Source organism: Oratosquilla oratoria, chromosome 31, assembly GCF_046742065.1.
Source record: "Oratosquilla oratoria isolate Oo_2021 chromosome 31, ASM4674206v1, whole genome shotgun sequence".
In the NCBI taxonomy this organism is placed as follows: Eukaryota; Metazoa; Arthropoda; class Malacostraca; order Stomatopoda; family Squillidae; genus Oratosquilla; species Oratosquilla oratoria.
The window spans coordinates 15637744-15654962 of NC_134807.1; the positions used below are offsets into that span (position 1 = coordinate 15637744).

The 17219-nt window shown below is 40.7% G+C and overlaps 2 protein-coding genes across 3 annotated transcripts in view; both read right to left on the reverse strand.

The window, feature by feature from the left end:
* The window catches only part of LOC143041455 (RNA cytidine acetyltransferase-like), a 34494-nt gene extending 26977 nt beyond the window's left edge, over window positions 1-7517 (reverse strand). The window contains exons 1-4 of one of the 2 annotated variants that reach the window (XM_076213352.1): window positions 7411-7517; window positions 5921-6042; window positions 3493-3753; window positions 359-543 (exon numbers count right to left, since the gene is read on the reverse strand). In XM_076213352.1, coding sequence (XP_076069467.1) covers window positions 359-543; window positions 3493-3753; window positions 5921-6025 — 551 coding nt within the window. In that variant the 5' untranslated portion in view covers window positions 6026-6042; window positions 7411-7517. Of the gene's footprint in view, window positions 1-358; window positions 544-3492; window positions 3754-5920; window positions 6043-6855; window positions 6917-7410 lie in introns of those variants that run through there. The other variant, XM_076213351.1, reaches the window with a different exon arrangement.
* Window positions 7518-13588: 6071 nt separating this feature from the next.
* LOC143041457 (RNA cytidine acetyltransferase-like) overlaps window positions 13589-17219 on the reverse strand; it is a 40616-nt gene continuing 36985 nt past the window's right edge. Inside the window, exons 19-20 of the mRNA XM_076213353.1 lie at window positions 16516-16649; window positions 13589-13773 (exon numbers count right to left, since the gene is read on the reverse strand). Of these exons, the coding sequence (XP_076069468.1) occupies window positions 13635-13773; window positions 16516-16649 (273 nt within the window). The 3' untranslated portion in view covers window positions 13589-13634. The remainder of the gene's footprint in view (window positions 13774-16515; window positions 16650-17219) is intronic.

Genomic DNA, 17219 nt, shown 5'->3' on the forward strand with positions numbered 1-17219 from the left:
CTCCCAAACTCAAATTCATCCTTTTTTCAACTTTGTTTCACTCAATGTTAACCCATTAATCTTTCTTCTCACAAAAATATCACCAATCTAATCCATCTTATTCATATTTAATGACCCAATTACTGGGGTTCTGCTTTGGAGTCTTCCTATATGCTTTTTTGCCTTGACTCTTCACAGGAGAAAAATACAGGGTACATGTTCTTTAGTCCCCTCACTCCATCCCATTTAGTTGCTTTTTATATATATAAGAACACTCAGGAATTCTTTCCCCCTTCCCCCCACCACAGGGGGGTCAGGAAGAGATAGTCATGGAAATGGTAACGAATAGGTTCAAAAGAACAGCAGCAGTACAACCTACCTTTCATTAAATCTTGGCACAACATATTGATGAGCTTCTGTACGATAGCGAGCATGAACATCCATATTCATAGTATACAGTTGTCTAAGTGACGTTACTGACTGCAATAGAATAACAATGACTCCACCACCTTCTACTGTCTCAAGAGTCCGGCACAAAATGTTTGGAGTGAGGGCTTCAAAATCCTGAAATAAGAGATCAACAGTTTATTGCCAGTGAAGAAGATACTACAAATCCATGGTCTACAAGATTAAAAAATACATGTATGTTTAAAGATGCAGTCAAAAGGGATTTTTCTTTATCTCCAATTTTGGGTAAGGAGATAAGGAGTGAAGGTTGCCATGTAAATGAAGTGGTGGGGCCCTGCTGTGGATGTGCTGTGTCTTGCTGCATTGCTTATGAACCTGGGTAGTGGGCAGGAGGCAGGGATGACCCATCATCCACAACAAGCTAGGATAAAAGGAAAGCAAATGGGTGATGAACAGGAGTAAGATGGATGAGGTGTGTGCACGCCTTAGCTGGCTACCCCCTTTATATGGGGGAAGATGACTATGGGACATATACATCTATCTATATACCAAAGACTTTTTCCCCCACACAAAGGAGATAGCCAAGTGAAAAGGCAAGTTCCCATTCCCACCAATTCTACTTCCTTTCTTCTTAGCTCCTCATAGATGACAGATCATACCTGTATCTCACCCACTGCCTTGGGTTAGAAGCAATGCAGCAAGTCACAGTACATCCACAGCAAGACTGCTTCACTTAATCAATGAACCCACCTCTCCATCCCTTCATGCAGAAGTTGGGGAGAAATTCCTTGGGGCTGCATCAAAATATCATTCATACATAACCACAATACATGAGTTCAAATCTAAATATGTTAATTTGAAATCACAGATATAGGTTAAGTTGGAACCGTACATGAATTTGAGTCTAGGTATGTTAGAAAATTAGAGAATAGGAAACAAGACCCAATGAGTGTTGCTCCTTCCCTGTATACTACAATTAGGTAAATGCTTCCCACCCCACCCCTCCATTCCTTACATCACAGTATCATCTATAAGCAGTCATTCTCCACTCAACCCTATCTCCTGGGCTTCCTCAGGACATTTCCCTCTTGCTCAATGCCCTTTTCACCCCATCCATTCATCTCACACTTGTCCCCTTTTCCCTTGTAAAGTAGAGCTATACTGGCACTTCTCCAGTCCTCCAGCACTCTACCCTCTTTTAGACAAACATTAAACAACCTCACCAGCCAGTCCACCATATCTGTACCTCCCTTTTTAGCCACTTTACATGACACCCATCTAACCCAGGTGCCTTACCTGCTCTCAACATTTTAATAACTGTTTCACTTCATCTTTCCTTATTTCTCCTCCATTTTCCTTATTCATCATTGTCATTTTCTTAGCACTTCCCACTGCAACTACCTTTCCCTCCTTATCCCCCTTCACATTTAGCAACTCCCTAAAATACTCTCCCCATCTTCCTCTTTCTGCCGTCTCTTCCACTATCATCTCTCCATCTGCACCTTTCATATTTTCTTTTCTACTTGATTCACCTCCTCTCCCTCTCTTAATTTCTTTCTAAAGCATCTTTCTATTACTTTAAAAAAATTCTGTCATACTTTTACCCCATTTCATATCTATTCTCCTCTTTGCCTCCTTTATCTTATGCTTTACTTTTCTTCTATTTTCTTTGTACCTCTCATATGATTCTCTCATCCTATTTTGTAACTAATCTGTGAATGCTTGTTTCTTCTTTTCTACAACCTTCTTTGCTTCATCATCCCACCACTCACCACCCTTCCTTCTATTTCCTCCCATCCTTCTCATTCCACACACCATCTTTGCACACCTTGTGATTCCCTCCTTGAACTATTACAATTCCTCTTCCACTCCTAGTTCTACCATCCTTCACTACCTCTCACTCTCTCAACTTTTTGTACTCCTCCTTTTCTTCCTCATTTAAGCAGTTTATTCTTAGCACCTCCCTACCTTTTGTCCTTTTTCTCAATCCTCCACTCTCAACTTACCTTCCACCAAAAAATTATCTGATATTTCTTCTCTCTCCCCTTAGAACATGTGCATCCAAAACTCTTCATACTCTTCTCCTGGTTATCACTATACATTAAAGCCCTATCTACCACCCTTCCATCCACCATCCTCTCTATATGATAATTGAAAATCATGGATAGAGATCAAGTTGGAACTGTACATAAATTTAAGGTTAAATATGATAAATAAAAAATAGAGAATAAGAGATGGGACCCAACAAGCATTGCTCCTTTCCTGTATACTATAATTATGTATATACACACACACACACAAAGACCTGCAGCATATCACTCAAACATCTGCAACAACTTTCCACCAGCATCATGCAACACATCCATATAAAAACATACACTCTTAGATCATACAACAAGCACTCCAGAGATAGGTGGCATTCCTTAGGGAGAGACTGCTTGGCCAGAGACTGCTTGGCCAGACAGTCTAGGGAACAACAACAACAAACACTCCAAAACCAAACACCATGTTCAACAAATTCTCCCTGACATCAGCCCTACAGTGAAATTGCTCTAAAAACAAACAAGAAGCATACTATCATATCTGCATCCAGGCCACCATCCAGTTTTAAAACAATATCTACACAACAGGCCACGCCACCGAGGCAAAACTGCCCTACATTCAATTACCACACATACAACATTGAAAACCTCATCTTACATTACTCTACTCAAGCCTTACCCAGATTACAAAACATCTTCCATGAGTGAATTGTGGACCAATCCAGTGGAGCTTTGAGTTCCTGCAAGAGACACCTGGGGTAATGAGTTGATTGATTTCATTGTCTGTCAAGAAGTGATTCTTCATGGAAGTGTTGAGGAGTACAAGAGGCAGCTTCTACAATATTTGTGTTGAATATGTTGCTGGAGTGGCATTTTTGTTCCATCCTGTGGGCTGTGGTTACATGTGCTGTGATGGTAAGGCTCAAGGACTGAGTACCAGTAATTTTCAAGTGTTGTTCCATGGAGAGGATTTTAGTTCCCAAATGTAGATAAGTGAGTAGAAGTGTTTCAGTACAGCCCTTTACAATAAAAGAACAAAAGGTTAGTTCAAGAGCTTTCTTACCTGCAAAACACACATCTTGAAAGTACTGCCAAGTATTTTATGTGTCTCTTTGTAATAGCAATAACGTATGTCTGTCAGTGAGACAAACATCTCAAAGGGGTCCTCCTCATCTATTTCACTGTATCCACTGCTGGCCTTGGCTTTAATTTGTTTCAATCTCTTTTTGCGATGAGATGAGAGAGCTAATTCTTTCTTGTAGCACCACAGGACACTTGCTTGTTTAAGGGTTGACTTTGAGAGCATATGATGCAAATACACAACCTGAAAAAAGTACAATATGACATTAATATATAACAATGACCAGTGTGATATCTTTCACATTTCCTTAAAAAATAAAAAAGAAGAAGAAGAAGAAATGGGGGAAACAAGTGTAAATAGTCCCAATAGGAATGATGAAAAACATGAAACAGAAGCAGCAGCAGCTTACTACTCAAACATATACTATGGTCTACCACTTATACCACACAACACATCCACTGAAATGCACATTCACACCCAGATTTCACAAGTTTTTTGAGAAACACTACCAAGCTCAATACTTCACCAACACTAAGTTTGGGAATGTACAGAGTTTGGGAAAGTATGCAATAGGAGGAAGTTGAAGGTAAATGTGGGTAAAAGTAAGGTAAGATGAGATGTACAAATGGGGAGGATGGAGTGAGTTGTAAGTCTTAAAGGAGTGAGGCTGGAGGAAGTGGATAACTCTAGGTATTTGGGGTCTTATGTGGTACGAAAGGGATGAGAGGCAGAAGTAAATTGTAGACTGAGAGAAGCAAGTAAATGTTTTGGGGGATTGAGAAGTGTCAGAAGAAGTAGGCATCTGGGAATGGATGCAAAGAGGAGACTACATGAAGGTGTGGTTGTGCCAATGGCACATTATGAGGCTGAGAGGAAAAGTTTAAACATTATTTCAGATAAATGTCTGAGAAATATGGTAGGGGTTACAAGGTTGGATAGAGTGAGAAACAAGGAAGTGAGGAGGAGAGTGGGGGTGGAAAAGGAGATGGCAGATAGGGCTGATAAAAAATTATTGGGATGGTTTGGACAGATGGAAAGAATGAGTGAAGAGAGATTAGTAAAAGAGATGTGGAAGGCAGATGTGGAAGGAGTGACCTTGAGAGGATGACTAAGGATGAGATGAATGGATAGGGTGAAATGTGTGTTGAACAAGAGGGGAATGTCTTTTGAGCAAGGAAGGGAGAAGACAGGAGATAGGGGTGAGTGGAGAATGGCTATGTATAGATGATACTGTGATGCAAGGAAAGGAATAGTGGGGGATGGGAGGGTTTGGGAGCGGTTATGTATGAATAATATTTTGATGCAACTTGAAGGGATTTCTCCCCCATCCTTTCTTTTTCTGTATGAGAGGACAGAGAGATGGAGGTCACTGATTAAGTGAAGCGGCCTTGGCGTGGATGTGTTGCGTCTTGCTGCATTACTTCTGACCCAGGGCAGTGGGCAGGATACAGGGGTGTCCTATCATCCATAAAGAACTAAGGTGAGTGGGAAGAAAGGGTGGTGGATGGGAGTGGAATGTGTGGGCATGAAATGAGTGGGAGTGGAATGGATGGGGGTGAAATGAGTGGGAGTGGGTACTTGCCTTTTGACTTGGCTAACTCCCTTGTAAAGGGGAAAAAGCCCTTAGTATATAGATATATAGATAGAATTTCTTCTGTTGATTCTTTTTTTTTTATAACCAAACTCTTGAATGTAATTGGGGCTATATTCTCTCCTGTAACAACTTTGTATCTTTTGTTTGCCTTCTAAATAGTCACTGCTATTTCATCCACTGCTCTCTGGACAGGAATTGGTCCAGGTGAAATATCTCTAAAAAGTTTTTCTTTATCCTTGGTGTATTTGCAAATTTGTTTTTTTTAAGTTTATGAATTACCTCTTCTATAAGGGATGTATTTTTCCTTCTGGTTTCATGGTGACTTTTATTGGAAAGTGGTCTGACAGGAGATAGTGCATGGTTTCCCATGCTGTCTGTGTTTACTGTGAGGGTGAGCACATTGTTATGTATGTCAGGGGGATATTGCTTGTTGGTTATGCTGAGGAGGTTATCTAAAAGAGTAGTTGCTTGAGTTTAGTATGTGCATGTTGAGGAATTGTTTTAATATTTTGTGTCTCATTTGTTTTGCTGTTTAGTTGTTAGGCCAAATTATGTTATACATATTTGGATCACTTGCCAGTATGTTGTTTGTTATTCACATACATCTATAATATGGAACAACTGACACTCATGGGTCCACACTGAATGCATTTAACCAACACAAAACTACAGTATACATAACAAACTAAACCTGATGTTAATGCATAATTAGATCTTTTAGTTAAAAACATCCAAACACATGATAATCATAATCTGAACACGTTACAAATAAACAAAAAGTTAGCAGATGGTCTCTAGGAAGTTACTTCATTTTACCTGATCTCTACTCTTGTCCCCAACAATGACCGCTAATGTACGGTGACCCAAGGCTGCCCCATTTTCAATTAAAATGCGAATTCTGTTATCTACTTTTCTCTTCATGATGCCTGTGATAGGACCTGTAATGGAAGAAAAATGAGAACTATTAACATTAGATAATGCAATATTTGCTTGGCAACCATGTCAATAAATTTCTAGAAATTCATAAACTTAGCAGCACCAATTATTTTATGCATAAAAAAAAAAAGCTTAATATTTTGGAATACTATGGATTCTGGAAACAATAATGGGTAGTTTTGCCTCTGCTTGTATAAATAATAAAGTACCATCTTCTAGGAACTGGTGGGCAGAAGATATCTTTGAGTCACATGTCTACCAGTCAATCCATTACCCCTGCTCTCTTCCGGGAGACCCATAGCTCCCAGGTAACCAGCAACGGCAACCAGATTGGCTCATAAGACACTTAAAGAAGAAATATTGGGTTGTGGTTTGGGTATGGCTAGGCTTGGGCAGTGTGTTTGTTGTCTTCTTTATAATGGTTGCATCTGGGGCACTTTGTAACTACACTTATTCTGTATTAGAAATGTCTTAATGATGGATGGCAATATTAACTGTCATGCTAGTGTGGTTCTTGTTTATCTCGGAATGGATTTTTCTGTGGGGCTAATGTCCTGGATGGAGGGGTTTAACAGGGTAGGGTGTCTAGAGGTTTGTTTGAGTACTTGTTTTGAGGTCAAAGTATTGTTATAATAAAAATAACCTGTGTGGTGCAGGTGGGTAGATTGTTACAGATTTCTGAGTAGCATGCTACTGTTGTGTTTTTTTTTTAACTTGTGCTTATGTCATGTAATGAGATGGATAAGCAGTAGGGTAGACTTGTTATATATATATACATACACATATATATACATATATGTGGGGGGGGTATTTACCTAGTTGTTTCTTACGGGAAGGGGAGCTATACTCGTGGTATCCCATCTTTGTATCTCAGTGTCTAGTTTGCTCAATTCGTCAACTCTAACCTAACCTAACCATAAGCATGGTGGGTCGATTTGGTTGAGTAGGTGGGCTTAGTTGGCGATGAGTTGAGTTGACCCTACACCCATGCCCATGCAAATTGGTGAAATTTATTAGAATATTAACTTTCAATACATGTATTATCATTATCATGATTATGCATGATATACTAGACTCAAGAAACATTACCATTTGCAACGTTAGTGTATACGGTTATGCAAATGGGCAAGATTGACCAGGATATTAACTTTCACACCTAAGAAATGACAGAGTTGGAAACAACAAAAGATAGTCTCTTAACCTGTTACCTCCCATTAAACTGAAATAGCCAATAGGGCTTGACATAAGTAATCCTTCTCAACAGTCCTTTTATTTAGCCACCGTCCTGGCCCTAAACAAAATTAATGAAAAAAAAAGAATTAATCCCCATTTGGATTCCACTTATTTGACAATGAATTTCCTTGACATACCTTCTGAATACAGTGAAATTCAGTTTAGTGCATAACTTGCGAATCGCCTACAATACACACGTGTACGTCTGCTTGATTATATTCACTGTATGTAAACAAACACGTTCGATTATAAATAAAATACACATTGAAAAAACATGTCTGTGAATTTTATCAAATACATACACATATAATTACATGATAATGAATGTCAACAACAGTAATAGCATACGAATATAATCCATTCATTATTGTGCATGTGTTACATTTATACAAAATTTTGCTAATATGACCAACTTCATACTTTCATCAAGTACTTATATTGTTAAGTTTTATAATTGACTGTAGAAATGCAAATTTGTATTCAATAATAATAATGACGACGACGACGACGATGATAATGATGCAGCCAACACCCGTGCCCCCCCCCCCTGTCTACACGGTGACCTTTGACACCGTGTCGGGGGGTGCCAACTGCACACCCATACTAGCACCACATTCACATCACACACACACACCCCTTGAACTCGAGATCAACCTATTCTTCGTCCTCTTCGTCTCCTCCACTTCCTACTTCGTAGTCCTGCAGCCATCCCAGAGGATGTCTATTACGCTGCGGTCATCGCGGCGTTGCTTCCCCATCCACTACCGCGTCGTAATTCTCTTCATTGTTTTCTCCGCCATCCATCACACGACGAAGATCCAGGATATGTTGTGGCACTCCCTCGACAGAGATGTTGTTCCGCGAATTTACCTCCGTTATGATACCCCTCATCCACTATGAGGAGCACTTACTATCCTTTGGCTTCACTCTCACCTCCTCCTCCACCTGTTCTGAGGCAGCGACTTCAGCATTAGCTGATAGCACCAGCGCTACCCTGGGATGTCACGTTATATTTAAATAAGGCTCTCTGCGGAACCGAGCCTTTGTCTTGGCCTGACCTAGAGGACACATTATACCAGAAGACTCCCTCTATGGGCGATATTAGTGCCCATTGGTGATGGACTTTATAGTGCGATGGTGTCATTGTACTATTCCATTTCCCCTCGGCCGGTAAGCAGCCCTAAAGAAACGTCTTGTGTTCCACTTCTCCAGCATTTATTTCAGTACTCCCGACTGAAATGCGGTGCTATCATCCATCAGGACTTCACCCATTGGACACCATTCCAGAAATATCTCATTCATCACCCGTGCAATCAACCCCCCTCCTCTGTCATAAACCTTCTCCAGATGCACAAAAACCCAAGTCATTACCTTTTGTGAAAATCTTCTTACGTGTATGCCTTGCTACAAAAATTTGATTTCCTAGAACAATTATTTCCTCTGTTCATTCCTAATCCTCTCAACACTTTTATACCTTTCAAACTGCACACAACTGACCCCTTTAAAACTAATATATTCATGTCCCGTTTTCCTTTGTAAAAAGTTACTATGCATGCATTCCTCCAGTCTTCTGTCATACTCCCATCCCTTAGGCACACATTAAACAGACTTCAGGGGTCAATGACAGGTGCCTCCTGCATGTGGTGGTCCAGCAAAATTGCCCATTTTCAAAACCTGTCAACCCCCTCACCTCCACCTGGAGGTGCAGCCCTAAGGGTTGGCACTTGGTCTTTGGACTTTACCTAATATATCCATCATTTTTAGTTGTATTTCTTACACTTTTCCCACACATGGAGAACAGACAACTGGCAACTGCTCCCCTTTCCAACCTGTTGACATAGAAACAGTCACTAATGCAACACAGACAACACTCTAAAGTTTCTTCACAAAGAGATCTGTGGGAGGGCCCAAGGAATGTTGCCAGCCACTGTGAGTTTTCTATTTATTGAAACTTGAGGCAACAATTAATTCTGATTAACTACCCAATCCACCATTGTAGTTCCTCCCTTCATTAGATACTCCAAATGACACCCATCCAACTCCCTTACCTGCTTTCATTACTTTCAATGCTCATTGTATCTCCTTCCTATATCCCTGTCATTTTCTTCTTCCATAACAGCAAATTTTCTACAATGTCCAACTACTGAAACTGATCTCTCCCTAACCTCTTCAACATTCAGTAATTCTCTGAAATACTCTACCCATCTTCCTCTTATTGCCTTTACTTCCAAAGCATAATTTTATCCTGCTTAACCTGTACAGCATCAGCAATGTCAACTCTCCAACAGTCAACGAGCTTGAGCATCAATGGCATTATTTTAATGGTGTGATAACTGCTGTAGCAGGCGCTTCCTAACTAATTGGTTTGGGTGAACTACATCATTTTCATACATCACCTCAAGACATGACAATTGTACACAATGGAGCCTTTGAGAACCCAGTTATATAGAATTTTGATGAGTTATAAATGTCCCACTACATATTTCTGCTGTCATGAGTTGACTTAGAACCACCACAACACACCCTTTTGTAACCTTGTAACACTGCAGGGTGCAAGGGGAACCTGGCAACACATTGTTTTCACATTTTGGGTAAAATTTTGGTGGTTCTTGTGCTGCTTTTCTCATAAACTATTTTTTTTACAAGTCATTCACAAGGTATATAAATCAAGTAAGATGGTACAGTGAAGTTTCAATTATCTGGTATCTGATATAATGGCAATCCCAATATAACAGCACCTTTTGACAAGTATGATCTCAAGAAACAAAAAGACAAGCGCCTGTCTTTCATTGCTAACACAGAAGCCCCTACATCACCAACTGACAAGAGGAAGTCATTGAAGAGACCTAAGCTTGATGAATTGGATTGGGCTCTCTACATTTGGTTTACTGCTCAATGCTCTGAAGGTAAACCTGTTACTGGGCCTATGCTCATTGAGAAGACCAAGAAGCTATGGGCAGATTTGGAGATAAAAACTGAGTGTAACTTCTTCACTGGATGGCTGTACAACTTTAAGACTTGTCATAACATCAGGAAGCTGGAAATCAGTGGTGAATGTCGTTCAGAGGATCATGAAGCAGCTGAAATTTTCTCTAGCCTCATATGTGAGCATGTGAACCCAGACAAATGAAACAGCACTTTTTTGGCATTGTTTGCCCAGCTCAATTCTAGCTGGATTCAAGGAAAAGGGAGCCATCGGATTCAAACACAAGAAGGACCGGATTCTTCCATGTGTTAAAGTGAATGAAAACCACAAGCTTACCTTGTTTGTGATTAGCCATTTTAAGAAACCCAGGGCATTTAAAAATGTCCATCATTTCCCAGTCCATTATAATGCCAACAACAATGTATGGATAACGATGGAACTTTTCAAGTGGTGGTTCTTCCAAGCCTTTGTAATGGAAGTGGAGGAGCATATTCGTCAGCAGGGGTTGAGTGAGGATTCCAAAGTCCTTCTTGTATTGGACAATTGTAGGGGTCATCCTCCTGCACACTAACCTGTTTCAAGTAACATATTTTTTTGCTTACCTGCCTCCAAATGCGACTTCACCTATTCAGCTAATGGACCAGGGAATCATTCAGAATGTTAGCCTCTTTCATATGACTTAAACATTCACATGCACATCAGGTTGCCTGATGTATGATGAAGCATTACAATATGTGCATTACAAAATATAAAGTTACTGTTTTACTCATTCTTTTTCACCCTGAATAAATATAATGTCACAGAAAACGTGATCAAGCTTGTTCACACAATACAGGGGTCACTCAGCTACAACTACAAAATAAATATAATCAGGAAGCCGATGCCAGTATCCTCATATGCCCCACTTGCAGCTCATGATGCATACATGGGTGTCAACGTATTCAAGAGGTTAAGCATTTCTACAAGGGGCAACTTTATTCATTACACTGATTTTCTCCCCTCCTCTGCTGCAGCCCTCTTCTGTTTTGAAGATCTAGAAAACCAAGTGGAAGTAAAGAAAATGTACATACATACATATACCAAGGCTTTTTCCCCCTTCCAAGGGAGGTAGCCAAAAAGGGAAAGGCATAAAAACACTCCCACCCATTTCATCCCTAAATACACTCCACACCCCTCCCACCCTTCCTCTCATCTGAGCACCTCCTGGATGACGGGTCATCCCTGCACCTTGCCCACCGCCCTGGGTCAGAAGCAGTGTCGCAAGACACAGCAAGGCCGCTTCATTTAATCGGCGACCCCCCCTCTCCGTAAGAAAATGTGGTACATATTAAATGTCAACATGGCCACATAGACCACGCATGCATCCCTACTCATGTTGTGGCTGAAACTGATGCACCCGCCATCCTTTCTTTGACACACACACACACATACCATAAAGTTGCTATCAAATACATTATCTAAAAGGACAAAGTAAAAATAAACTGTAGTCAAAACAATAACAAGCTAGATATATGTAGTCATGTGTTCTGATGCCAGGGTTGCCAGCATGCAATATTTATATTGAAATGATAATTATTCATAGTAAAAATTGACATATTAGTTTAAAACTGGGGCATTGTTGCCAACATTTGAAGCTATTTTTCAGCAAGTTCTCAATTTTTTTCATAATTTTAATATTTTTACCTCTATAAAGCAGACCGACATCCTTAAAACAAATTATGAAAAAAAAAGGCTTATACCAGCATGTATCTGAGCTATACATGAGGCCAACAATATATGAGTTAAAGTTCTACTAAACTCCTAACCATTCTTCAGATCTACCATACTTTTTTATTTTGAAAGAACTTTTGATGGCCTGGAAATGATGGATCCTCAATAAACCTTATTTTCAGCACATACCCAACACGGAGCTCCCAAAATTAGATAGCTTATATTTTGATGAACTAACCATGTGTTGGAACCCACCCAGCTCATATCAAACACCTTCAAAATGCAGTAACATGAGTACACATCAGAGGGTAGAGGACTACATATTTCTTTTCTCCACCTCAAAATCAGTTACCATGCACTTCTTTAGACTACATTAATTGAAGAGATCTCTTGTTTTGGGATGGAAGGGCTTTCAGGACAAATGAGGACAAATCGAGAGGCTAAATGTCAAAAGGATGTGAAGAAATACATTTTCTATACAGATACTTAAATATTTGGAATAGCTAAAGTGATATAGCCCAAGCAGGAACAGAGGTGAGTGGAGAATGGTTGTATATGGATGATGTTGTGACTGCATGAGGAGGAATGGGTGGGGGGGTGGGGGGTGGGGTAGTATGTGTGAGTAAATTTGACGCAGCCCGAAGGTTTCTCCCCGTCCTCGCCTTATATGCAAAGGGGGACGGAGAGGGGGGGTCGCCGATTAAATGAAGCGGCCTTGCTGTGGATGTACTGTGTCTTGCGACACTGCTTCTGACCCAGGGCGGTGGGCAGGGTGCAGGGATGACCCGTCATCCAGGAGGTGCTCAGATGAGAGGAAGGGTGGGAGGGGTGTGAAGTGTATTTAGGGATGAAATGGGTGGGAGTGTTTTTATGCCTTTCCCTTTTTGGCTACCTCCCTTGGAAGGGGGAAAAAGCCTTGGTATATGTATGTAGGAACAGTAATTGAAAAATAAGGTTATAAGTTGTAACCATACATGTATTTAAAGCTGATGATATGATATGGTTTAACGTCACACACTCCCCCCTATCGGGAGGCTAGGACGGTGCCCCTCACAGAGGGCTTTGCTTTGAATTTAAAGCTAGTTATGACAAATTGGAGTAGGAGGCAACCCTATACATTGCTCCTTTCCTGTCTCCAATTAAACATTTCAGTATGACTCAAATTCTCGTGTGCAGTATCGGCTGCTATATGTAATTTGCATCACACTACTCGCATTATAAAATATAAAGTCACTGCTGTATTACTCATTCTCTTTTACTCTGAGTAACAATAAACACAGAAACGTGATCAAACCAGTTCACAGAATCCGGGGCTAACACATGTATAACTACAAAAAATATTTATATGATCAAGATGCCGATGCTGGCATCCTTGTATACCCACTCACACCTCATGGCACCTAGGTAGGCATCATTGTGCTGAAGTGGTTAAGTAAATACAAGCACTGAATGTATGTGAGCTGCACAATGTGAATCAAAGGAAAAATTATATATGAGTATATGGTCAGACATCTTTCCCAAGTTTCAGTTCCTTGGCTGTACCTCTAGATGAAGGAGAGGGTGCAGACAGGGTTTTCAAAAACAGGTGGCAGGGGGATAACTAATGTCAGTCTTGTAGTACTACTACCTTCTGGTCCCTTCTCTATTGAGTATAATGAAGGATAATAGATACATGAACATTCAAGTTTTTATTGTAAATAACTTTCCATTACACATGTACTAGTTTTAAGATTTTCCTTTGTTTTTATTCTTAACTTTATTTTTCACTTTTGAATGTTTACTGCTGTCTCTTTTCCCTTTCTTAGATGGTGTCTCCAACTCCTTCTGTAGTTCCTCTTCTGTCAAGGTTTTTGGCCGCTTGTCACTGTTTTGAGAAATAAGTCTTCATTAGCATTAACACCAATATTTGAATTATTTGAGAAGAAAAAATTACTTACAGCTAAATTTTCAATGAAATTATAACCTGGTCTATGGGTATCTACATTAAGCCAACAAGATAGTACCTCCATAGGAAGGCCAGACAGTTGAGGTTGGTTTACTCTCCCTATCACTTCATTATTTGACAACCCTTACCCATCATCCACATTGGAATTTCAGAGCAGCCAAGAAGAAATCCCTTTGGTCCATATCAATAACTCATCCATTAAAAACCATTCTCAACTCTCACACTCGTCATCTTACTTTCCTGCTTGACAGACATTCCTTTTGTGCTTAACCTCTTCACTACAGGGCACATCGCACGTCTGGCAGCATTAGCTGCCCAACATGCGATGTTGCGTCATAATAATCGCATTATAAAAAATAAAGTCAGTGCTCAATCGTTTGTTCTCTTTCACTCGTGTATTTTGATAACCATAGAAAACTGATGAAGCCAGTTTAGAGAGAATGAAAATTACGTAGGTACGACTACAATAAATATAATCAAGATGGCAACGTCAGCAACAACGAGTAACCACTTGCTCCTCATGCCGCCTACGTAGGCGTCACCGTATGGAAGTGGTTAAGGCTCCCTTGACCCTATCTATTCACCCATCTATGCCATTCTATTCTTGGTCTTCCCCCAAAATTCACTCCATCTTTACTCTGTCTTCCATTCTCTTTTTACTTGTGTTTCTTCGCTTGCTCTTTCAATATGTCCAAACCATCCATGAATTTTTTTATCTAGCATATCTGCCAACTCTCTTTTCCTTCCCAGTCTTTACTTCCCTTTCTTTCTCACTCCATCCTTGTAATTCCCATCATACTTCTTGAACACTTCATCTCAAACACATGGAGACTCCTTTGTACATACATAACAAAAGCACTCTTCCCCCTTGTAAATGAGATGGCCAGCTAAGGCATGCATCCACCCTTCACCCATTCCACAGATATGTGAGAAAGCTTTAGGAAAAGGTAAGGATGATTTTTGGGCCTTTATGGATTTGGACAAGGCTTATGACAGGGTTGACAGGATGGCACTGTGGGAGGTTTTGCAGATATATGGGATTGGGGGAAATCTATTAAGGGCAGTCAAGAGTTTTTATGAGAGTAGTAGAGCCTGTGTTAGTGGGAAGGGGTGGTTGTGCCGATGGTATTGTATGGGGCAGAGACTTGGAATTAAGAGAAGCAGAGAGGAAAAGTTTGTATGTATTTGAAATGAAATGTCTGAGAAGTATAGTAGAGGTTACAAGGTTGGATAGAGTGAGAAACGAGACGAGGACAGTGGGAGTGGAAAAGGAGATAACAGATAGGGCTGATAAAAGATTACTGGGACGGTTTGGACACATGGTAAGAATGAGTGATGAAAGATTGGTAAAAGAGGTGTGGAAGGCAGAGGTGGAGGGAGTGTTGAGAAAGAGGGGAATGTCTATTGAGGAAAGAAGGGAGCAAGCAGGAGATTGGGATGAGTGGAGAATGATTATGTATGGATGATACTGTTATGCAAGGAAGGGAGGGCTGGGGAATGGAGGATAGGGGGTGCTTATGTGTAAATGACATTTTGATGCAACCCAAAGGGATTTCTCCCTGTCTTCTCCTTTTCTGCATGAGGGGACAGAGGGGGGGGATTGCTGATTACGTGAATCAGCCTTGCTGCACTGCGTTTAATCCAGGGCAATTGGCGGATGCGGGGATGACCCGTCATCCATGAGGAGCTGAGATGGGAGGGGTGCAAAGGGTGGTGGAGGGGAGTGAAATGGGGGGAATAGGTATGTACCTCTGACTTAGCTACCTCCCTTATATGGGGGAAAAAGCTCTTGGTATATGGACAGATAGATTCCTTTCTGAATAGAGGTTCTTAAAATCTAACACAAGGTGAATGATTTGTGGTTCTAGTGTGTAGGTGCACCCCAAAACAGTCCCTTAATCTGTGGCTACATGTTACCATGCAGTCAATACCCCCAGTGCCTCCCTTAAATTCTAAGTCTCTGCCTCATATTGTGGACACAATCATTCTTTCATAATTTTCTCTTAGCATCCATCCTCAAGTATTTATTTCTCGTGACACTTTTCATCCCCCCACTAGACTTTTCTGCATTTCCCTCATTCTGTGATTTTACTTCACCCGTACTCATTTCCCTGCTACATGTGACCCTAAATAGTTAATGCTCTTTATTTCCTCTAGCCTCTCTTTTAAAACTCACCTCTAACTTACTGTCATCCTCTCCCCTAGCATATCTCATTACCTATTACCCATATTTATTTTCAGATTCTTTCTCTTGCATATCCTCCTGAACTCTGCCATTAACTGCCTCAGTTCCTCCTCTGACCCATCTACAAGCAGTGCCTACATGCCAACTGGCTCAACCCCAAATTCCTTCCATTCTCACTTACCAGTTTCAAACCCCTATCCATTACCCTTGCATTTACCTCCCATACCACCTCATCTATGTATATGCTCAACAATCATGGTGCTGCTTCATCTTCACCTCTTCCCATACTACATCATGATTTCACCAAAAGTGTAACAGTGATTCTAAGTGACTTAAGGTCCCACCCTGAGGCTGATACCAATTTTCTGGAAGCCTTATGCAAGAGAGACCAAGGGCAATAGATAGATTGTTTGATTGAGTGACTGACTCTAATAGTCTTTTGAACTAAGAGATAGGAAAGATTATGCATTACTTACCTCTTTATGCTGAGCAAGTCACCTTTCCTGTCTTTCAATGCTTCTTCCCAACTCTTTTCTGACACTTTGATGGCATACTGACTTATGTCTCCCAGTAGTTGAGCATGGTTCTTTTCAGTTTTTTCCTTGTAATCCTAGGGAGATGGAATGATAATTAATCCTGTATATCTTGTAAATCAAAAGTATTTCATGCTTGTTTGAAAAACTTGTATACAGAGAATGGCCACTCCCTACTCCCATGACATCCACCAAAACCATGACATAAACGAGAATATCAACCAGACAGGCTCCCCCACCCCACCAAAAAACACACACACACACTGACATGCCTACACTCAGGACACTATCCAGCATTAAAACTATTAACGCAGAAACGACCTTGCCACAGGTTCAAACTGCATCAGAGGACACTGAACACCTCATACTACAGTGCCCCACACCAACAATCCCTCTATTACACAATGTCTTCCTTGAGTGACTTATGCAATCCCACCCTCCCCACTCACGGAGGCGGGTTACAGGTTACCTGAAGGCTGCATGTCTTCTGCAAGAAAGACCAGGGTCAACAGATTGATAAAGCCTATAACAGTCAATTCCCCAACTGAAACAAGATCTGCCACCTTACATATAAGCCACAACCCTACAATCAATTTCTACCCTCAAGTCCCACCACCCACTGGTCCACAAAAGCCATTTGTGGATCA